The sequence below is a fragment of the Leiobunum rupestre genome, chromosome 11 (assembly GCF_980474605.1).
Source record: "Leiobunum rupestre chromosome 11, qqLeiRupe1.1.hap1, whole genome shotgun sequence".
Lineage (NCBI taxonomy): Eukaryota > Metazoa > Arthropoda > Arachnida > Opiliones > Sclerosomatidae > Leiobunum > Leiobunum rupestre.
Window position 1 is genome coordinate 50,538,896 of NC_143394.1, and position 23,898 is coordinate 50,562,793.

General features: G+C 40.8%; 3 protein-coding genes across 5 annotated transcripts; 1 reads left to right on the forward strand and 2 right to left on the reverse strand.

Annotated features, from left to right (window-relative positions):
- Window positions 1–459: 459 nt before the first annotated feature.
- LOC149923214 (A disintegrin and metalloproteinase with thrombospondin motifs 12-like) lies at window positions 460–15,381 on the reverse strand. 2 transcript variants are annotated; one of them, XM_090163134.1, is made up of 23 exons: window positions 14,710–15,378; window positions 12,781–13,166; window positions 6,745–6,889; window positions 6,260–6,426; window positions 5,972–6,052; window positions 5,777–5,904; window positions 5,436–5,588; window positions 5,232–5,378; window positions 5,030–5,174; window positions 4,859–4,951; window positions 4,070–4,215; window positions 3,942–4,005; window positions 3,779–3,884; window positions 3,577–3,704; window positions 3,147–3,509; window positions 2,960–3,089; window positions 2,763–2,889; window positions 2,481–2,697; window positions 1,927–2,421; window positions 1,687–1,857; window positions 1,482–1,628; window positions 1,235–1,385; window positions 460–1,085 (listed from the first exon to the last, which is right to left on the reverse strand). In XM_090163134.1, exons 1-23 carry the CDS (start codon window positions 14,798–14,800, stop codon window positions 922–924), a joined length of 3,945 nt encoding a protein of 1,314 aa, XP_090019260.1. In that variant the 5' UTR covers window positions 14,801–15,378; the 3' UTR covers window positions 460–921. The 2 variants fall into 2 exon arrangements, with proteins under 2 accessions (XP_090019260.1, XP_090019261.1); XM_090163135.1 differs by lacking the exon at window positions 460–1,085 and having other exon boundaries at window positions 1,293–1,385; window positions 1,487–1,628; window positions 14,710–15,381.
- Window positions 15,382–18,873: 3,492 nt separating this feature from the next.
- Window positions 18,874–21,401, reverse strand: tos (Exonuclease tos). Its single transcript, XM_090163013.1, has 2 exons — window positions 21,302–21,401; window positions 18,874–21,211 (listed from the first exon to the last, which is right to left on the reverse strand). Exon 2 carries the CDS (start codon window positions 21,206–21,208, stop codon window positions 18,977–18,979), a length of 2,232 nt encoding a protein of 743 aa, XP_090019139.1. The 5' UTR covers window positions 21,209–21,211; window positions 21,302–21,401; the 3' UTR covers window positions 18,874–18,976.
- On the forward strand, window positions 21,373–22,467 carry Pmvk (Phosphomevalonate kinase). Of its 2 annotated transcripts, none has more exons than XM_090163014.1 (4): window positions 21,373–21,669; window positions 21,743–21,821; window positions 21,890–22,187; window positions 22,243–22,467. In XM_090163014.1, exons 1-4 carry the CDS (start codon window positions 21,500–21,502, stop codon window positions 22,377–22,379), a joined length of 684 nt encoding a protein of 227 aa, XP_090019140.1. In that variant the 5' UTR covers window positions 21,373–21,499; the 3' UTR covers window positions 22,380–22,467. The 2 variants fall into 2 exon arrangements, with proteins under 2 accessions (XP_090019140.1, XP_090019141.1); XM_090163015.1 differs by having other exon boundaries at window positions 21,374–21,669; window positions 21,743–21,803.
- Window positions 22,468–23,898: the final 1,431 nt, after the last annotated feature.

Below are 23,898 nucleotides of genomic sequence, written 5' to 3' on the forward strand. Positions count from 1 at the left end.
TGTAGTGCTTTAACCTGAACTCTGGTAATTTGTATTGGCTTTCTCTTATCTCATCAGGTGTGTAAGCAAGGCAGACTAGACCAAGTGCGCAGGGCCTACGAAAATTTTAGGATAAATTATGGCCTACAAAGTTCCGAAAAGACGTTAAATTAAATTTTTGCCTAAAGACTACTGAACGGTTAAAACGGCAGTGTTTGAAAGTCCTATATCTGTTGTTCACCTTAAGCATAGGCATTGATAGACTTATGGTAATAGTAATAGTCTGACGTCATAGATAAAAAATGGCGGCTACGGCGAAAGTTATCGCTCGATAGTGCTAGTATACATCCTGCTGCATTTGTCTATAGTAAAACGCCGGTTAAATGAGCAGTAGCGCTTTATAGGCATGTCCCCTATTTTGGAATTGATGGAAAAAGCATAATAGTGCCTACACTGTATAGATAAATATTAAAAAAGGCATTTGTAAGACGACCCCACATCATCAAATATTTATTAATTTGTCAAGGAATTGATCAACACCAAAAAACACTACCAATAAATATAAACAAAATAGAGTGGGGATAGAAAAGGTTTTCAAAAATTCCAGGCAATAATTATTTAATCCCAGAACCAGTCTGGTAAATCCATCTAGCAAGTCTGGAGTCGACTGCGCGTCACTCAAAACTACAACTACAACGACCGTATAAGAGGATAATACAAGAGTATATATTATCGCTGATGACCTTATATTGGGGCTATATCTTCGTACGAATTTTAATACTGTGACACTAAAGTATGGTATATGCAATTAATAAAACCCTATCTTATCTTCTAAAGACTGATGTTTCAATAAATAATATAATAATTAATATTTCCGAGTGGAGCCCATCAGATCAAACCTAATTGGCGGAGTAATATTATCAAATCAGATCACCGAAAATTTTACGCTATTTGTCTGCCTATATTTTTCAGCAAAGTCTGTCTATTTCTACTAATGGATCTTTTGCAAGTTTCGCAACATTTAGCTTGAAAATAAAACGTGTGACACATGTGTTTTAAACTTTTACAAGTTTTTTGGTCCATTTTGTCCCTGCATTGGCTGAGAGCTGTACGCGTTAAAGAAAAAAAAAAACAGAGAACATAAATCAGAAAAACGTTTTACACCCACTGGCTAATGCCGACAAGGGTAATGACTAGGGAAGGGGATATTCATGCGATTAATAGCGCAGAGGGAGGGAGATTTAAAGAGCTTTACCAGCTTTTTCCTCGGGGCAGTCGGGCATATTGCAGACCATATGATGAGTGGGCTTGCTATCTAGGGGGCATCCTGTTGCTGGAATTTGAGAAGTTACGTTGATGCATTTGATGTGCCTCATTTGATACCCTTTCCCGCAACTAACGGAACACTTAATGGGAAAAGAGGGCGGGTGGAATTGGCAGTGATTAACAACTCTTGTTTATTTTAAAAGCTCTTGACCTATTTAAATTGTTGAGTAAGTTACCGTACTCCACGACCCGGCGATCCATTTTAGGCAAGGTTGCGCAGTGCAAGGTGCTGTTTCTTTCGGTTTCTGATTCAAACCGCATTTGTTAGGCTCGGGACACCACACTTTCCGACGGGTCAGACCATCGCCACACTGAGCCAAGCACTAGCCCAAAGAAATGTTAGTATAAAAGACCTTAAAAAGTCTTCAATTTTCGGCTTACTTTCCCCCAATCGGAGTACTTCCAGTCTAAACAGGGCTCTATATTGCAAAACTCTTCCGTTGGTTTCATGCGGAAAGGGTCGCATAGTTCCGTCGTCACTTGATGTTCCGTTACGGTATGGATGCACAAAGAATCCCTGGTGTGAACGCCTCCACCACAAGCTTTGGTACACTAGAAAATCATTCAAATTCGACGTGATAAGATTTAAAAGCCACCCCTCCCCGAGTTTCGAGAGCTCACCGCCGACCAATCACCCATCCTCCACTCGTATTTTTCCTTCTGTGTGACCTTGATTCGTTCACCGTCCGCGGCCACTACGGGTGGTTCTTTCTCGACGGACTCCCCTTCGTAATCATCGGAGGAGCCGACTGTCCAGTCGACATCCTTTCCGCGGTCAGCGAGCAGCGCCGGGTATGGTATTTGTAGGGCTACAGTGTGTACCACGTCTTTTACAAAACCATTCGGTCTTTCTTTGTTGTTGATCTGCTTGGAATTTTTGAACCGCTTTCTGGTTTTTCCGTTATCTCCATCGTGATGTCGATGTTTCGGATTCCTCTTCAAACTCTTGCTATCTTCGTCGGCGTAGTCGTTCGGGTGAGGATCGTTCTCCGTAGCTGGACAAGGGTTCAAATTGCACGCCCGGACGTTAATCGGTCTCGACGGTTGATGACACGACTGGCCGACTTTGCAGGAGACGTTCCTTTTTTGCTGTCCACCTCCGCACGTTTTGGTGCACTGTTAAATATTATTGAAACTTTCGCGCTAAAGGGGTATTTTTACTTTGGAAGACTTACCGGGCTCCATTCCTCGACGGACCATTCAGCTTCACCCGGGCAGAGATGCTTATGATGGCAAGGTTCGGTGTCGTCGGGTCGGTCAAGCCCCTCACAATCGCTGTCCATCAGGGCTAGTTCGTCAGGACCCAAAGAACGCACGCAGATGACGGTTCGTTTTCGGACGCCCGATTTTCCGCAAGAAGCGGAGCAATGTTGCCACGGACCCGACCACCATCTTCGAAGATCATATTGTTAATCGATGATGATAAACGATGAAAATTTGGAAACAACGCGGCGTACTTAGCGGGACAGACGTGTTTGTTACAAGTTCTGCTTCGATCGGAAGGTTTTTTCTTAGAGCCACAGTATTTGTCTTCCACGTGGCCAGCTTCCTTCTCCATACATCTCGATTTGGATACTTGCAGCCCTTCGCGAAATTGATTAATGATAATTGTACGATAATGAATATTGGAAAAATTAACCAACGATATCTATACCTCCACCGCAAGTGGCGGAACAAACGCTCCAGTCCGAATATTCCCATTGGAATTCCGGTACTCTGGTGGCATTCTCGTAAGGTACCGTATATTCGTACGTCAACCCCGGATTGGTAGACTGATAAAGAAGCTGAAAACGAGGCTGCTTTAGTAAAAATGGCGAATAAACGAACTGATATAATCGTACCAGGATTTGCAAATCTTCGTGTATGGGTCCCGGTGCGTGAAGCGATTCTTTCTCGCCCTCCCGATGGTAGTAGAGAGTGGTCCCGGCCACTTGGTACTCCCCGCTCCACTGAATGAACCATTCGCCGTTCAAAATGAATTCCCCTGCTGAATTTCGAACAGCGATGTAGTTGCTGGCGTTACCCATCTCGTCGACGCGGATGTTCCGAGCGAGCTTGGGAATTTTGACGACCTCCACGTAACCCGCGCCATTCTTCACCGTGAAGTTTTCCTTCTCGGTGCGACACTGCGTCCCGTCGCCGTGACAAATGCCGCAGCGGTCTTCTTGGGCGTCCGAATCGATGGTCCAGTCGCAAGTTACTCTCTACGAAAGGCAAAATATGTGATATAGTACCCGAAAACAGGCCAAACCACTTTCGTAGAAATAATACCCTGCATTTTCCGTTTATGCACATATCTCTGGTGCCTGGGTTACAAGGTGTTCCGTTTTCTACCGTGTCTGACAACATAACGGAGAAGAAACGTCCATCGGGCTTACAATGAAGTTGACAAGGCGTCACTAAATGGCAGTTAATTACCAATTACTTAGATACGGAACAGTTGAGCGTCTTATCAACGATGATTTGAACTTACACGGCGTTGAAACGGGAACCCATTTATAAATCTCGTTCTTGTAGGGAACGTCATTATAGGCGCTACATTGAATAGCCCGGAAACTTTGTCTATTTTCGAGGCAATCCTAATAATAACAATCGATTAATGGTTAAAACCGTACCGCGAATGAATTGATACGTACTTCCGTGTTGCAAACCCTATAACGTTTTCGTTCCCCTATGCAATATCTTCCTCCGTTTCCTGGTCTAAACACGAGGCGATACATTGAAAGATAGGTCTACGAACGGGGGCTTGTTAAAGAAAACATACGGAGGATTATCGCAGTGTCTTTGAGAGGAACTAACTCCGGCTCCGCAAGGACGGGAACAAGAACTCCAGGGGCTCCAAGCGCCCCACTCGCCGTTGATGGCTTCGGACCTCTCCCTTATCGTGGTGCATTGGCCCATATAGCACCACTTCGGGGGAAAGAAAATGTAGATATCATCGTAAGGGTGGGAAAAATAGTAAAAGCCTCTCCGTTTCGCTAAAGCTTTTAATTCCGAGAAAAAATGGGGTAAAAATAAACTCGACTATTTACGCCAGCTGGATTTTCTCATTGCCAGCTCTCTTTTAATTGCCGATGACCTTTCCCCGATTAACCTCGAAATTTGGCCAACTGAATCTCGGTGATTCCATTACGGTCGTTATCGAAGGAAATTATCTTCGCGTATTGCCAAATTATTTAGCTAAATAGCGCGCCGACCTTTCGCGGAAGGGTGCGAGGCTTATTTACGAAAAAAAAAAGTCCGTCATCAATTTCAATTTGAAACACTTTAACACTCCACAGTTGATAAAAGTTTTTACACGCGAGTCTCAGAGTGTCAAAAAAATGACGTAGACCTAAGTGTCGAAACAGTTTGGAGTTGGTCCAAGAACCATTCGCGTAGGTATATTTTCCCCTTCTTCTACAGTTTCTTTCGCGGGTTTCTGTTTTATTCTCGAGTCTTAATGAGTTTAGCCGCGCGTATCGGCTGAAACTTAGCGCTCATTATATGTGAGCCCACACGCCGCTATTGTTTTCTCGCGAGATTTTCTAGAAAATGCATCATCCCCGCTCACCTTATTTTTCTCGCAACGGGTTCCCTCGGCCGCCGGATCGAGTCTGGTGATGCATTTGCCGTCTACGCGGCACCACAGTGTCTGGCAAACGTCCTAAACAATGATGCCATAATATAAGGGTTTTTTTTTTAACAAAACGTTTATTGTTGGATGTGAAAATTCGTTTCGCACCTCGATGCCGTCGCAAAATTCGGCGTTGGATCCGTACTGGAGTCGACATTGATGGTTGACGTCGTACATGGCACCCGGGGGCAGCAACGGGAACGCAAAGTCGTGCTGCGATGGCGTGTCGTCTAAACAGCTTCCCCAATCGCGACTAAATTGATCGAATTACGATTACTTTAAGTAATTATTCCATAAACGACGGACGTACTCGAGGAATTTCGTAATTTCGACGCGGCTACAATTAGACCAGACTAAAGGACTGGTATCGGAGTTGAGTTGCGGCGCCATGACGTGTTGTCTTTGTCCAACGAACGTCTGACAACCATTCTGGGGTCCATCGTGGCTCATACCGAAACTAATAATTAAGCGATATTATTCGATATTGTTAAGTCTTTTTTTAATCAGACTGTACTTGTGTCCCATTTCGTGCGCTATCGTGTAGGCCAGCGTCAAACCGGTGTCTTCGTTGACGTTGCAGCTTCTAGACGGTTGACACATCCCGGCCACTTCCGCCAAGCCCAAGGTGTTGCAGCTGGACTCGTTCTGTTTGTTGCATATGTTATGCCTGTTCGCGACGCGAATTCGCCCCATCAAAATTGCGTTTATTTTAAAGCGCGCTACAAATAGGTGGCGCGAAATAATTGGTCGAGATTGACGAGAAGCTGACGACGCGTTTTAGAAATCGTAAGGACAAATTGGCGTCTCTCGTAAACCTCGCTTCGATATGAAAAATTGCGCTTACCACTATCGTACCTGGTGAGAAGTATAGCGACGTCGTGGTGGTAGGGATCGTTTTCGTCGATGGGGTTGATGGCCTTTTGCCACTGACAGAAACTTTTCAGCGTGTGATCGGCTTGTTGATTGATCTCCAAATCGTTGTGCTTCAAAGAAAATTCTATCTTCAAATACCGACGGGAAATCCTATTGGGGAGAAATTGGCTGTCTTACCTCGTCCTCCAATAACATGATTCGCACCAGAACGACGTTGATGGCATTTCCAATGCTGGCGTCGTGGTATAAAGAGGACACCTAATCCCCGGAAATAAAAAGGTCGATTTCTTGAGACGCCAAACAGCCCAGTCCTAAACTAATGGCTACGAACGCTACGGGGAATACTGCTAAATCGCTTTCACCCGATATATTGGGTTCATAAATCGCTATTTAGTCATTTACGCGTCTTGCACGTCGGAAAACCTATACTGAAAAATATCCGCTAAAAAAGAGAAGTATAATTACCATATTCATAATGGTCAGAATGTAGGTCCGTATATCCTCGTCCGAATAATAATCCAGCATCATTTTATCGGCCACAACCAGGGTTTCCACGTTTCTCTCGACACTGACCGACCTTTTAGACCTGCTGTTCAACGTAGAAACTGGCGGAACCTTTTCAAACTCTCGGGCTAGTAATTTAAAAATAATTCTACGTAAGTCTTTTACGTACGACCAAAGATAATTTAAACTTGTACCCTAGATTCGAATACTGAGAGCTTTCCCATTGACGGTTTTGTTACGAAGCGTTTACCCTTTTCCGGCACGTGACCTCAGAAAAATCGGGCTCCATCGGTTGCGGTAAGGCGCAAACCATGGAGCGAATTTTATCTGAGTTCCAGCGGGAAGTGGGTAAGCGCTATCGGCAACGCGCGAGAGAGTGACTTCGAATCTAGGGTACGAGTTTAAATTATCTTTGGTACGACTCAATCCGGGCATCGAGCTGTTACCTTGGTTTCCGCACGTGGAGGGTGCCTTAAAAGAAGAGGGACTCTTTGGCCTTTGATACACCACGTGCGGATGCGGCTTGGTAGGGTCTGGACTCTTCAAGGGCTCGATGAAATACTCCCCTTCCGTCGAAGCAATCACTCCTCTCTGTTAATTAGAGAAGTTTGCGCTAAATGCTGATATACCGAGTAATGGATAACGTTCGGAATAGGCCTGATTCATACGCAGACCTAGGCGTCATTTATACCCTATGCTTCTATACGTACGCTATATATACAAAACTGGATGGAAGTTTTTCGGCGAGCGGCGCATTTGAAGCCCCGTAAAACAGGATATCACGAAAATGGCCAGAATGAAGTGTTAATTAAGGCGCTATTAAAGGAGAGAGGGAGCCTCATCTTGTTATTTCGCAATTGCTTTGGAAGCGATATACGGCATTGCGTGAAAAAATCGACAGGAAGGGGCAGTCAAAAATGAATGTAATTAATGCGTTTAGTTTTGTCGCGGAGAAACGATAAGGAGACGTATTGATGCCAGCCGGTGAACGGAGTTCGCGAAAAAGGAAACATATCGGGTCTTATTACGCGCGTGTAGCGTTAACACCCCGTTTGGTCAGGCTCGTTCTCTCTCTGACATCACAGGGACGTAATAAAATTATTGTACAGCACGACTCCTTACCTTTGCTCCATTTGGGATTTTCTTAATAAATTTGCCGGCGTATAAGAAAAACCAATAGCTATTAGGATGCGAATAATTAAATCCTTGGAAAGAAAGTTTATTTTTTTGGGGTGGCCAACAAGCAAATCCCGCGAGACACGCGAAACGCGGAGATATCTAGTGTGGCAGGTAAGATGGGCGGAGGGGGTGGTCTGGATGATTCACCATCCAAAAACGCGCGCTCCAAAAGCGTCTTTTACGGAACTGTAGAAACAGGGGTAAGCGATGAAAGAAGTTTAATCAACTCGGCGGGTTGTTCTCTCCGCGCTTTTCTGATTATTTCGCTCGGTTTGTTATCAGTCGGTTTTTCGGCTCTAATAGAATCCGCGGCTGTCTCTCATTAACTCCGCTATCATTTCCGCTCGTTCGCCTTCTTCTCTTTTTGGACAGTCGAAACGGATGTTGTATTCTTTCGCTTCTTACACCCACTACGATCATAAGTCTATTATTATTTCAAAGGCGTATCAGCTAGTCGAAATATTTACTGACAGCTTTGTGTGGAGTGACGGAAATTGACGTCATACCTCATATGATAAGCTTATAGCGTATGTAACGTAATTACTCATAAGTATACCCCTAGCTCTTATTTCTTCACTAACGGTTTGTTTCGCAGATATTGCGTCATCCGTACCCTACGTAATATTTGACATCATCGAATCTCAAATGCTGATTATGCCGACGCGCAATTAGCTCTAGGTCTGAGAAACCGACGGCCATTATTTTAGTAAACAAACCGGTTTTAGGAGCTAAAATGAACTACAATATAGTGTCAAGTGCTGTTAAATGCAATTAATTTGCAAATTAATGAAGTTCTCGGAGACTAGGGTTCTAAAATAAATTTGCATTGTCAAATAAAAAAAGCAGGTTTATTGGGAAAAAGTAGTTAAAATTCAGGTTGAGCTTTTCTGGGACATCTACAAGGTTGGAGTCTTTGAAGATACTTTTGAGCCTAGGCCTAAATCTTCTAGGCTTGATATGGGTTTTAATAACGCTGGTGGAATATTTTCGGAAAGCGATCACTGAACCGCATTGGTCATTTTCCACAACCTTTTCTTTTTCTAAACTACTCATTATTTAACTTCATCCGCACAAACCGAACGAGTTTATAAATTTCAATCAAGCTACATTGGGCTGACTAAAATTCCGACACCAAAAATTCCTTCTCAATTTAGAGGTTTTCCATTGGCTTAAATACATATGTTAGTAGCCAATAGTGTGACTCCCAAAATTACTAGGTTAAAATCTAACGTAGTCCCCCTTTTTAATGGTTCGTGGTGAAACAAACCGTTAGTGAAGATTTTTGAATGGAATAAAGGTACAGTGGCATACTTATGAGTAATTATTTTGCATATGCTTATAGTTATAACGCGTCGTCAAGGCTCCACTGCAAGCGCTCACTATGTCGACGAAGCCTAATGACTTAATCCGCACTTATTAGAAAATATGAAGCCTAAAAAATGACGAGATCCACCGTTGACAAAAAAGAACATTAAACTACGCGAAAAAGTAAAAAAGATCAAAGATTAGTTTAACTTTTTCGCGAAGTTTCACGATTTAAGCTTTGGAACTTCGAGATACATTTTTAAGCCTTGTCAAAGCTAGAGTGGCTATTCTTGTACGTATGGTCATTCTAGAAATTAATATCGACAAAGATTTAACACGCCGAAGATAAGGAACTGACACACTTATGTGGAAAGTAACTATAAACTTCTGGTACGCGCTATCTCCGAGAGCGCGATAACAACCAGAATATCAGGGCGTAAACAAGTAGCTGCCGACTAACGGGCTCCAAAGACCAGCCCATTCATCTCGCACTAGATTGCGTACAACAAGATCGATAATAATTTTGAAATGTTACCCGTATTCTATTGAATAAAATAGGCCCAGAAGCGTCGAATTAATAGCCTTTAAAATAACCACAAAATTATTTTGAAATTTTGACCAAAGGTTGATAAAAAATTTAAAACAGAATGTATTCGTGGCTTCTCTTCGGGCTTATTACAATCATAAGTAACATATTATCATTAAGTATGACACTTCCTATTGCTTTAATGCTAATTTTCTAACCGAACCTTTTTTCGGCTGTGACTTGGACTCGCGACTTACAGTTTTGGGTGACTACTTTTTGATAAAAATTTAAGCCTAATATCGGAGAGCACGTTCTGGAGTCGCGAGGGGCTTTGGCTTTGTTTGGAAGCGCGCGTGCGAATCACGCGTGATAAAAAACATGAGCTCGTGGCGCCGAGAAAAACTATTTTAATTTTTATAATTTTAGCCTAATATTCCGCCTATCGATCGGAAACCAGATATTTCGGCTTAGCGGAAGTCTCGCGTATCTTAGACATTAGAGGGCTCTGTGCTGAGAAAACATCTTGATTACGCAATAACTATGAAAATCAGTTTGGTTGTAAATCTCGTTAATTGTCATACTTATTGTAATTATGTTACTTATGTTACAACGCAATGAATAATACAATAATTTTCTTTGGATACTTTTTCTTTTCTTATTTTTTAAAAACTAACATATTTTTTGCTTGCTGTATAATTTTATTATATTTTTAAAGTAAACTACACTTAAAACTACGAAGTATCCGTCACTTTTAGTCAATTTTATTTATAACCTTTACTGTGGTTACCCATGGAATCTCAAATTTCAAGTTTATGATTAATAATAATAATAATAATCAGCTAGGCTAATACCCACCTTCGGCCCAAGTCATCGACTCATCGAGCGACTTATTATGCCTTTAAACAGGTGGCCGGGTTACAACGCGAGCCAACAGCTCCCTACACCAGTGGCGTCGCCTGGGATTTCATTTTGAGGGGGCCAATCTGGGCCAACTATTACTAGTAGAACTTAGATAGGATGAAATGCCGATTATATATTTTTCCTTTCGGTTTTACAAAACACCAATGAAAAAAAAGTAAAAAAATAAAAATATTTGTACGTACGACCATACAACTGCAAAACAAACTTAAGCAACCTGATTCCCTAAGATCAGCAGTGGCGTACCTATGGGCGGCATTGTTTATTCAATTACAAAAAATTGCGATTTTTTGTCATTCTTGCGTTGCACAATAATACGTTTATTTAGAAACGCTACAGCTGTTTCGGGACGTGCGAGTCGTCCTTAAATAAACGTATTATAGGTCGGTTTACAGTTCGTTCGACGCAGAGTTTGCTTTACAGGGGTACGCAAAAACTCGGATTTTTTAGCTTCTTTCAATCGAGAGATGGCGTCAAGAGTTCCTAAATTGTAGCGAAAACGTACTAGTGGCGCCATCTCAAGAACTTCTGAAATTAAAAACAAAATTCTTACATCGCCCTGCCCCTGTGACTTACTACCCAGTTATACATCAGTAAACCCACCTATTGTGCAACAGTGGTGTGATTATTTGTTAATTGAGTACTAAGCACGAGTTAGCCAGTAAATAGTTTAAAATAGTATTATAGTTTTTACTGCTTTAACTATTAAACGATTCGGAGGGGCGGTAAATTCGTGATCCGCCCCGAGCGTCAAAGGGTCAAGGTACGCCACTGAAGATGTGCTGTTAGATCGATAGTAGTAGTTCAGTAGTCTATACATTCTTTTGCAGTTGAGGGAGCTACGGCATACGGCCAATTTTGAATTTGGTGGGGCCATGGGAAACCGAAGAACTCGGGGGAAAACACCTTAAACCAGTGGGGTAGAGAACTTGCAAACTCAACGCGGAAGGAGTTGTTCCGAGTTTTCACCCAGTTAGGATCGAACCCGGCTCCTCTTGCTGCGAGGCGAAAGTGCTAACCACTCCGCCACCCCAAATCAAATCAATTTGTTCAAAGTGATATTAATTACCGTTATGTAATTATGCCACTTTTGGTCTCTCTATCATTGGTTCTCTAACACTGACATCTTTCGAAGAGATTGAAGCGAATGCCGGTGACGTATTTGCCCCCCCCCCCTTTCTCGTGCCAGTAGGGAAATTGGACGCGCGTGCAAAATCTACTAATATATCAAGAGCGCGCGCCCAAAAAATTAACTCTTATGTCGATATTATATTTCAGAATCACCTATTCTACGAGGGAAAGATACGGAAGCGACAACTAGCAGACAGCGTGTATTTTCTAGATGCGCCATCTTCCCACCAAAAGCCAACAAAACAAACCAACTCCACGTTACTCCAGGGCTATCAACATTATTAGGTCTAAGTTACCGAGTTCTTTTTTTCCAAATACTAATTTTGGTCACCGATAGATGGCACTATTACGTAGCGCATCTAGAAAATAAGGGTCTTCCGCTATAGCTGTCTCTTACGTGTTTTTCCCACGGGCCCGTGCGCAGCGTAAGGTATCTATGCTATTTCATATATCTATGATTCGACCTTGATGCCCACGGATCGTCTCAAAATAGTCATTCTCCATTAATATAAACATATGTAAAATAGTCACTCAAAAGTATGCCATAAGAGCATTTTCTTTTATGAGCCCTTGTTCACGGGATATGACCTAAATTACGTCACTTCCAATTCAGTGACGAAATACGCGTCATCAACTATATAGATGAGAAACGGAAATTACAGAAGTGGATTTTGAAATCGCGCGGAATTCCTCGCGTGATTCTGGCTTAGCTTAGCTCCCGCCCCGCCATAGCGCGATAATTAATCGAATTTTCCCTTTTCGGGGTACTTATGAGTAATTATGTTACATATAATATCATAAGACTATCAAGGCTTGGATTAACAATAGTAGTGCCTACCTGGATATATCACATGGAAAAAACCTGACTACAAATGACTTTTGCGACAGCAGCGCTTCTTCGGCGAAGTTAACGGTGAATTTTCACAATGCGTAGGAGGGTGGTGGCAAGCCCTGCAAGCCACGCGATCCAACAGCTCCCTACACTAACTATTACCGTTAACCTCAACAAGTTTTTATAGAAGGGGAAACCGAAGAGCTCGGGGAAAAACCCCTTTAACCAGTGGGGAGATAACTTGCAAACTCAACGCGGAAGGAGTTAATCCGAGTTTTCACCCAGTGCCACAAGCTGGGATCGAACCCGGCTCCTCTCGCTGCGAGGCGGAAGTGCTAACCACTCCGCCACCCCACAATTGGCGAGGGAAGGCAATTTCCGAATTTCCCCCTTCCGACGGCAGCAGGCGCTAAAGCGTCTAACCAATGAAAAATGTACGCGAAAAAATGCACGACTTTTGACGGGTTGCGTTCTCCTTGCGTAGGGTGCTGCGTTGGTGGCTCCGAGGGGGAAAAGGTCTTTGAAGGTCAGCTTAAGACGTACTAGGGGTCTCCAAACTAGAAAACGTATGCTTAGGAAACGTGCACCCACCAATCCGTAGCAGTTGCTCAGAACAACGTTGGACTTGGTATCGTTGAGCACTTTTCCTTTGTAAAAGCAAAGGCGGTCGCTCTTGGAAATGGCCGCGGCTTCTTTGGGTTTCGCCGCCAAGCTGGCCGACCGTTTCTCGACGATCAAGCCAGGCCCGAAGAAAGCGTGGTTAGGCGTCAACTCCACCAGATACTCTTTGTCAGCTATCCTGACTTGATAGTGAAGCGTTGGATCTGTCCTCTCCGCGTCCCTCCGTCGCCGCTTTTTCGAGGATCCATCCTCAACGTCACGATCTTTTCGGAGGCTGTAGGATACGAATCTGCCCTGTGCGCTCACCGTCACCGGATAGACGACCTCTCCGTCGTACCCTTTCGACGAAATACTACCTAAACAATGGTAAAAGATTCAAGTCCACACTATACGAATTCGAGAAATATCAAGGACATTTTCGCGAGAAATCCGCGGTTAAGAATCCAGTTTGTAACAAGTATTTTCAGAAGAAAATAGGGGAAGTACGTATCTGTAGCTTTGAGCTGTAGAAGGCGTCGTGTGACCCACGAAAACACCTTTTTACGCATAATTAACCAAAATGAAAAAGTAGTTCCACTTTTGTTTTGTTTCAACACGGCGATAAACGACGAGAGTAAAGACGCCTTAGCTCATTTAGCAGATAATGAAAAGGACAATATGTTACGATTGTTCAATTTGATAAAAATTTATTATTTAAACGATGTATTCATCCGCGATTCCCCGCCAAACCGTTCTGGCGCGAAAATTCGTGAAAAGTGACGCCTTTCCAATGCTGACTAGAAGCGTACTTCCCCCTATTTTCTTCTGGTATTTTGTAAAAAATGTCGCGAATATCATTCCAGGAAAAATAAGCGAGTACATTTCCCACTATCTCTCACTTTTAGCGTATTTTCGCTCAATTGTTTGATGAAGTTTTGTTTGGAATTTTCATCCGTAAATGATATTCTTTGATCGCGAGTTGAGCTAGCGCGATTAAAAACGGCGAAACTTATTAAAATTGCCTCAAGCTCTTCGCGGATAATCGCTCAATCTTTCGAAATAAACGCTTTGCGGTTTTCGCGAAGTATATACGCGTATATAATGATCTTGGAGTCTTTTTAAGCGCATTTTTTCTCCTCATTTGTCAGTAATGGTTCCGCGGTTTTTCTACCTAAAACGCCGGCTAGATTTGTACGCTTCGATAAGGAAACAACTATATTTCGAACGTTAATAGTTAAGGGCTCGTCAAATTACGCATTCAAAACAGGATCCGCTTCCCCCAAAAAAACCCACGGATAGAAAATTATAACGCGTCTCAACTTTCAGCCAGGGAAATACGCGTAATCATCGCGTTCGGGGCTAATCACGATTGTACGTCGAAAGAGGTGTAAATCAAATTGTATATACGTAATGATATAATAATATTTGCCCCGGCTTATGTAATGATTAGATTTGGAGATATTATATCGGCTAAAGTTTGGGAAATAAAAAAACCGCTTAGGATTAGGAAACGCGGATAAAGTTGGAAATCGTCAAACTTTGCGCAACGAAGTGCCAGTTTTATACTAATAGCGTTTAATTTTAGTTTCCGCCCCTGTAACGAGAGAAGGCGCCACACGCCTTTTTACAATTAATTGAAAAAACAGACGCGAAAAATAGCCGACTAATTGCCAGGACGAATCGACCATGACGCTTTCCAATTTAAAAATTCCTCGGTAATTTGACGATGTTGATGAAATACGAGCCCTAACTCGGAGACTTTCCTCTATAATTACGGTAACAACGATTAATTATTTAAAAATAACATTCCGTTTCCCCGTTTTAGGATGAACAATTCAGCGATTTCGTGGAAGAGACCGAGGAAGACGCGAAATAAAATAAAATAAAACAGGCGTATCAATGTATTAATTTAAGACTTACTTTGTCGCGGGTTATCCAACAAGACGCGACAGTAATAACATCGGATACTTAAGAACAAAGTTAAGATACCAACGACTGGAGCTTTCCTCATCGTATTCTTGGTTAGCTTTTCATTCAAACAAATTTTCTTGTTTTGCCAATTTCTCGTTCTACTACTATTCGAGCGCCAACGAAAAAAAATTGTTTTTATTTTTAGCGAAGAAAACGCTCCAAGGATGTTTTCTTTTTTCCGTCTTTTAAAGCGAAATAAATTTTTGTTTAGCGTCGGGGGAGAAGAGCGCGACTTTGCTTTCAACGACCAAATAGTTTCAGTTCGCGCCAGGAGCCTCTCGGTCTGTAGTAAAGAAAGTGTACTCTAACTTTAGCTGGATGGAAAGGCTAAGCGAAGGAACGTCTTCCTCCTCGCGTTTCCCGCCAAAGTATCCCTTTCTACAGGGGGACAGACGCCCTCTCGCGTTCCTAACTAGAACTATCATCTCGCTTCGTTCTCCGGCAGCGACGACACCCAGTCTTTGGGGGAGAAGCCCGTTTTCTCTCTCTTTGCATTCGCACCTTTTCGTCTCAATGGGTCGGTAGCTTATTTCGAAGGGCGACCGCTCGACGCCACGCGTCTTTCCGCGGCCATCTAAATACGCGAGAACTCTTCGGGGGCGTAGCGAAGGGTTGTCTTGTACTGCAACTTGCGAGTTCCAAGTTTTATCAACATCTGTCCCCTTCTACCCGACTACTCTCATGGTATTATCATAGAGGAACTATTTTGAATTTATTAAGCGAATAAATAAATATTTTGTCTATAACGCAATTTACGCAAAATGAAATCTTTTAAAAAAGGCGGTGTTTATCACGGACATTTCAGTCGGAGGACGCGCTAACGCCATCTGTGGCGAAGCTAGTGTGCACGAGGGTAGTCGCCCTAATTTTAATATTTTCATTAAATTTTTCAATTTAGTCATAAAAAATATTTATCGTCATTATGATTAAAAGTCTTTATAATAACGAATTTATTAAAAACCCTAGCTTGACTTAGAAAAGGTGATAAACAGAATAAATCCATTGTGCAAACGCTATTTGGTAATTTAGAGCTTAGTTCAATCGATGGTTCTTTTACGAATTGTAACCCGCGGGCTACCTGAATTAATGGCTTTTTAAAGTCGCTTGATGACTTAGGCGTAAGGTGGTGCCTAGCTGATTATTGTTATTATTGATTTTGATTATAACCTCTAATATTTCCCACCGCCCTCCCGAGCGTAGAACAAATAACGCCACCTGTTTTACTACTTTTCAACTAAATGTATGAGAAAAGAGCCGACGACTTTTGGATTTGAATGTTTCTAGGCTGTTGTACAGATTAGAATATTGAATGAAACTACGCACAAAGCCTATATTGGCGGTTCCCTCAAAGCGCTTTTCACATTTTCGGTGCTGCTTTCATTGCGCCTTCCGCAATTAGTGATTAAATTTCCTATAACATACTTTAAAGTTTCAGACGGGATTTCTGGTGTCTTGATCTTTTTGGCTTTTCTTTCAAATCTATTTCCCGATACTAGCGACATACTAGCAATTCTATGGTACTATTGATTATATTGAAATTGAAATTTTAGGTATAATAATTACAGTACCAATTTAACCCAGCCACCTGAATTAAAGGCAATAAAAGTCGCTAGATGACAACAAGGGCCTAGGGTGGTTCCTTGGGTATTAGCCTAGCTGATATTATTATTATTAGGGTTCATAATCAAGTATATATCGCTACGCAACCAAGGTTCGTAAAAACACTTCGTACAATGCTACGCCCCCTTTGGTTCTCCATTGAAACCTAGATAGGTAGTGGCATAAGTGTATAATATTATTACATAAGTGTGACACATCCTATTCTTCACATGCATAATTTTACTAATTGCTATTCACAAAACAGATTGCATTACGGTCTTCGTCGCCGTTTTGCGTCCGCTCGCTAATGCGGCACACGTAGCCATTTACAGCGCGCCTCGCTAGGGGTAGATTTTCTTCTTGTGATGTCGTCACTCCGTTACTAGCTCTCAGTAAAATATTCCCCAAATTGACAAACTTATGGAACAATATTATAGACTTATGGTAGTTTGATAATTTTATTTAAGAAAAAACATTCTTGTGACTTTTTAATTTGTCTGTAGCACACGCTAGATCTTAGGCGCAACCTCGGAGAAGCTAGCGCCGTTACGTCATCTAGACTCGTTTCAGTTAGTGAAGGGAGCTGTTGGCTCGCGTGGCATGAAGGGCTTGCCAGCACCCTCCCACGCATTGTAACCCGGCCACCTGTTTAACGGCATTAAAAGTCGCTAGATACCAGACGGGTCTTTTTCACTCAACGTATTATAAACCACTGGAATGAGCTCCCCTCTGCCGTCAAAACTAAATCCTCGGTTGGTTCTTTTAAATCACGTTTGGACAAGTTTCGGGGCTGGACCTTCTAGTCATTCCACATTTCCCCCTTGTAAATATCTGATTTAGTTTTATATTATTGTATAGTGTGTTGTATTATGTACCGCTTAATCTATTTAGCTTCCCCAATTCACCTGTTCTTGTCTGTACAAAATTTTTATACTGTTCCGCTTAGTTTTCATATTATCCCCTTTGTTTGTTTTTATCTATATCTCTGTCTTGTGTTGGTAATCTTGTCTTGTATTATTTTGTTTTATGTTAATATTGTTTTTGAATGCTTGGTGTACGTAATATAAGTGCGTATTCAGGAGCCCAATAAGTGTATTTCACTTTCTCTATCCTGACAATAAAGTATTATTATTATTCTCCTGATGGTGGGCGGCATCCACTCTTTAACTTAGGATGGCACTTTATATATCAAACGATAAGAAATCCCGTAGCCTCAACAGCTTTTGTATTAGTTTGCCTACCTGTGTCTACTAAGGGTGTATGGGTTTGCCCACTCGAATACACTGATGTGGAACTAATATTACGGCCTGGGCCGACTTGTTTCCCAATTTAATACGATTTTGATTTTGTGCTCGGAGGTTACCAATGGAAAACGCTATAAAAGGAACACGCAAAAATTTGCTCCGATCTCGATCCGTTGAAATCGGCAGATCGGTTTAGTGCGATCTCGGAGCAGCCGAGAGCGGGAAATGGAACACGCGAAACTTGCTCGGAGCAGATCCGAGCACGCGAAAGATGCTTCAATAAATCATCCTCCCAGGAAATCGCCAAGAAGTAATATTTCAGAGAGTCACCTTTACAAAGCAATAAGCGTTCCCTATGGCGTTCCTTTTAACCAGGTAGCTTTTTTGACATATTAACGAGATATAAGGTCCTAACTAAAGGGTAGTTTGGGGGCTTGCCCAACTTGTTTAGCTCCGGGGGTCCAAATTAAAACGTAATAACTTAATTACTTTTAAATTTAAAATTGTCAAAATTATTTTAGTCACTAAACAAGATGTTGTTAAAATACAAAATTAAAAGAGTTCAGCTGGGTGAAAACTCGGAACAACTCCTTCTGCGTTGAGTTTGCAAGTTCTCTCCCCACTGGTTTAAGGGGTTTTCCCCCGAGTTCTTCGGTTTCCCCTTCCATAAAAACTTGTCTAGGTTAACGGTAATAGTTAGTGTAGGCAGCTGTTGGCTCGATTTCGTGGCATGCAGGGCTTGCCACCACCCTCCTACGCATTGTAATCCGGCCACCTGAATTAAGGGCTTCAAAAGTCGCATGATGACTTAGGCCTAAGGTGGTGCCTTGGGTATTAGCCTAGCTGATTATTATTATTATTATTATTTTCTGGAAATTCTTCCGGAAAATTAACAACACTAGTTTATATCTATAAGATATGGTCCCCTCTGCATCACGACTTGCGTTGCCCTTTAATAAAACCGTTTTTACGTTTGACAAAAAAATCATTAAGCCATAAGCCCATGTTTTTCTCCATAGCGTGAATAGTTCATTCGTAGCCTCCGTTATTATTATTATTTTGATAATAACGGAGGCTACGGTTCATTTTAATGTTTGGCAGCATGACGTAGGTAATACGTCACCCACGCTTTTTCCGGCCATAGCCAAAGCTATGGCGTGACGTCACGCTGCCAAGTCCCTGTAAAGTTGCGTAGCCAGCAATAATAATCATAGTTATTATGTCAGCGAACGAAAGAGCAAATTATTGAAGTTATTCAAAGAGTTTCTGATTTAAACTATAAAAATTTATTCGGAAATCATTAGTTGTAATGCAATTATTTAAAATTATACAGTTCGACGTTAAAACAATAGACGTAAAAATACAATCGGTTTTTACGGTTTCTTATACCTGTAATGATCCAACATTTCTTTTACGGACAGTTGTCCCGTCGATAGTCCGAAGGATTTACCATTTTTCGGCCTTCTCTTGGAAAGACCAGGTACGCGACACGTTTTCTTGACACTCGCGAAACTACTTCGCGTTTTGACTACTAACTTTGGATCGACTACGACATCATCGTCCGATATCACGTGAATTTCCCGCGGTACCTGAACTTCCGGAGAACTCTTGACGTGGTCCGACCCAGTTGAGTTCAAAGAACAATTGCCAACGTCGCTTTTCTGAATAAGGATCGGTTTGAAGGAACTTCTGGTCGCGATCGTAGAAAACAAGATTGGCCCATCGGTTTTGGTCTCCGTCTTCGACGTCCACGCAAACTCTTTTAGTTTGGTGAATGTGTTTTCTTTGGCACTTTTATCAGACCCCTTTCGTTCGAATTCCAAGTGTTCCGGTTCTTGAATTGTGGGTTTAAAAGTGTTTTTGTCTTCTACAACGTTTGTCTTCCCATTCGCGTCTTGTTTTCGGCATTCCTGCTCGAGTTGGTCCAAAAGGGAAGGACCGTGGATGCTGGGGATAGGGACGTTGGAAGTCCTTTTATTGAAAAATCTACTGGAAACGGCCCGTTTTTCGCTACTCTTACTCTTTAAACTGAATTTGTTTCGGATTGGCGTAATGGAGTCGGTTGTGACGGGTTCTGGTCGCGTGGGTAAAGACTCAATCTTTTCTCCGCTCCAGTCGACACTGTTCTCTATCTTTTGTCGCTTGCGAGGCGTTTCCCCCGCTGAAGCCGAATACAGCTCCATCAGGGCGTTATCTCCAGGATAAAACGCTTGTCCACCATCTCCAGATTCGTCTTTTACATTGATAATACGTTTTTTTGGGCTAAGTCTCCTGGACTCATCGACTGGCTCGTTTTGGGGTTTATACAAGTTTAATAAAACGTCGTCGTCCGCAAGTTCTGATGGGGTCTCCTTTGAAACCAGCTCTTTGGCCTTTTTCTCCGGAGTTTTCTTTTTGGGTTGGAGAAAGCCATAATCTACAACTAGTACTTTCCCGGCTGTACTGGTATCAATTGGTTGATCTTCGATGGCAATTGTGGTTCTAGGTCGATAAGTTTGGTCCCATATACTTTGATACTTTTTACTTTTTACCCCTTTGTGACATTTATTTTCGCCAAAACTGGAAAATGAAGAGCTGAACGGCTTCTTCGTGTGGTAATTTAAATTCCCCATAGATATCGCCAGTGCTATTTCATCAGAGAAGTACTTTCCAGCATATTCCATCGAGTCTGGGTTCGTGATGTCGTTTGGGTATGGATTTAAAGGTAAAAGTTTTCTTTTCAAAGGGCAAAATACAAGCTGGTAGAGGAATGTATTGTTGGCACGAATGAAGCCTGCTTTATAATCGCTGGTGACCTTATCCACTAATTGGGGCATTTTCAAATATATGGGAATTTTTGATAAGACGAATGAAATATCTGGGTTTGTTACTTGGCTGAAAAACTTGACAGCTTTTACTAAACCAATACCAGGTAGAGAAGCTAAGTAATCACAACCGGACAAAATGCAGGAGTAACGGAACTTTTCAAATGTAAAATGTCCACCTTTACAACCCAAAGATTGATTTAGCTGGTTTTTCTCAATAAGTAGACCTCCACCTTCAGAATCCATTTTGAAAAACACTTTCTCGCAACCAAATAATATCAAGTCTGAATCTTCGGTTATTATTATATCTGCTATTCCGCATAAATTTAGATACGCTAGTTGTGCATCCGCTTCATAGGGAGCAACTATACAATCCACTCCCATATCTTTGCATGCCATATAAACCTGATGAGCCATTTCTGGTGTTACATCAACGCAGCGCTGAAAGCATTCTCTAGCTTCTCTAAATTTCCCCTCTTGTAGAAATAATCTTGCTTTTTTACGATTTATTTCTCGGTTTTCTCTTCTTTTTGCTTCAGTTTCTGATTTTGAAGGTAGACATTGGCCGTCGAATACTAGTATTGGTTTTATTCCAAAACTTAGAAGCAAATTTATTCTTTTAACACAATACAACACAAAACCATTTGTTGGTTCGCCCTTTACCAATTTATCAGCACAGGAGAAGGCGCCTTTATGTAACCAACAATATGCATCAATAGCCACAGTACAGCCAGAAAATGCACCGATATTTACCGTTTTCGAAGACTTTTTTAAAAATGGTATTAAACCAGTTATTCCCATAGCCTATAAAAGTGTAAATACAATTAGGCCTTTGTCTGTCAATTAAAATTATATTAGGAACTAAGTATGCAGAAGTATTTAAACTTTACTTACGATTTTTAAAGATCAAATATTCTTTCTTAGTAAAATAAAATTACAAAAGAAAAATTTAAATTAATTTTTTTTAAATCGTTCTTTATTCTAGAAAACAGCAAGAGTACCAAAAACAACTAACTCATTTTTGGCGGGAAAACCAGATGAAATTAGTGATTAGCCAATAAGGAACGCGCTCCTAAAACACATTACACATGTATGAACGATAGGGAAAAGGTGCACGAGGAAATGATGGAAGAAGCTGCTCAAGAAACAAATAGCCTTAAATTATTTACTCATGGTGAACTTTTACAACCAAAATTAATATTAGTATTAAGTGGGAAACGAAAGTGTGGGAAGGATTTTATTTGCGATTTGCTAGAAGAAAAGTAAGTTTTTTACATTACTATTGATAAGCCTTGGGCTGTCCTGAATGATGTAAATGATATATTTGTTTTGTAGATTTCATTCTTCAGTTTGTGTTATTCGTTTGTCTGGTCCTTTAAAAGAACGTTTTGCAATGGTATTACAAGCTTCTTATGTACACAAATGTGTAAAAATGTTTATTAAATTTAAATTGTTTCGTTTACTAATTCCACTTTATTTTAGGAAAATGGCCTCAATTACTCTCAGCTCTTAGATTCAAGTGATTATAAAGAAATATTCAGAGCGGAAATGATATTATGGGGAGAAGAGAGAAGGAAGAGAGATCCGTATTATTTTTGTAATCATGCTTTGATTCAAACCAGAGATGTAGCAAAAAAAACTCCAATTTGGATTATAAGTGATGCCAGAAGAAAAACTGATTTGAAGTTTTTTAAGGAGTTTTACAATTCCGTTACCAAAACTGTCCGAATAGTAGCTAGTCCAGAAACACGCAGAAAGAGGGGCTTCCAATATACCCAAAGTATGATGTTCTTCCCATAAAATGTTTTGTAAATGATTTGTATTATGTATTTTAGGTATAGATGATGCTGAATCTGAATGTGGATTGGATGATATTATTAATTGGGACTATATAATAACGAATAATGGCAATAGAGATGAACTTAACACATCATTACAGCCAATTTATAACCTTGTACACTCCGCCCAGTAATGATATGGAACATTATTTTATTATGGAATTATAGAAATGGCTAGTTCGGAATGTATTTTTATATTTAAAATGTATAAAAAATTTTATTTTTAAGGAATTTCTTTTGTCTTAAGTCCAATATTTGGCAGCATAGACCATGTTGGCAGTGAATGGCAAACCTCCCTAATTACCAGTCATTGAAAGCTGGGTGCTCATAGTCTTGTGTTTTTTTTTGTTTCTTTTTAGCTCCTATTTCAGTAAGAGCTAGGGCTATATAGCCATAACAGCTCTGATCACATAACAGTGAGTGAAGTCACGATCAGGGTTTACATTAAATAACAATGATACAATAAAATAAAATCTTGAATTCCAGATGCACCGAAGGGAGGGGCCTATGGTCTCCAAGCAGCGTTGCCAGACGTACGATAATTATCGCACAGTGCGATAATTTAATCAAAAATTTTAGGGCGTACTATAATTTTCATGGCGTACGATATCGTACCATTATTTCGATAATTCTGCCTCAACGTACTATAATGTACGATAATCTTTAGATTTTTTTAAAAACCTTCGAACGATTTATATTTTATTATAAATTTATATAACTTTTCTACTTAAAATGAATGATATACATTTTCTGTACGCGTAGTCCAGAGTGTGAGTTTATTACTCCTAGCTATTACCGCATTTTTTAAAACATTTTTAAACATTAAGCTCAGTTAATAATGATAAGACATTTTGTTTATTTCCCTGAATTAAAATTCCTGTAGTGCTTTAAAAAATCATCTAAATTCAACGCATTTATGTATGAATTAAAATTTATCGCCAAAAAGAAATATACGATAATTTTCCAGGAAAATCGAAATTTTTTTGGCCTAGATACGATAATTTCAGATTTTTGATCTGGCAACGCTGTCTCTAAGGAAACTGGGAGGGCGATCAAAAATTCAAACCATTTCGCGCGTAGCTACTAAATTGGTAGCCATTTTGTTGGTAATATCGTCAAAGCTACAAAACGTATTAGATTTATGCTTTAAAATTTTAAATGGGCCCTAAACAAAGCCAGATAAGATTCTAAGGCCGGGTTATTTAAATAAAAAATCAAATTACGACAGAAATATCTACGAAAAGAAGTTAACAAAGCTTATCAAAGTTAGGCCTTTGCGGTCATCCTTTTTACAATTACCTTCACTATCGAATAAAATAAACAATTTTCGCTCTCCCTTGGTAATTGAACTACTCGAACAATTTTTAACCAGGCAGATAACCATTTTTAACGTGAAAATAAATCCTTAATCATTTGAAAATAATTAAAATCTGCAAACAGACGATTGAAACTGTTAACCCTCCCGTTTTACTAAGAAATCTACACCTTCAAAATGGCGGCAAAGAACCATTTATTCTTGCTCAAATTAAATATTTATTCTTGGTTCTTATATCTATACTTGGAACTGCGTCATTGATGACGTAGGGATGCAAACTTATAACCGCCATGCAATAATTGGTGAAGAATTTCACTATAAATTGCAATGGACTGCTC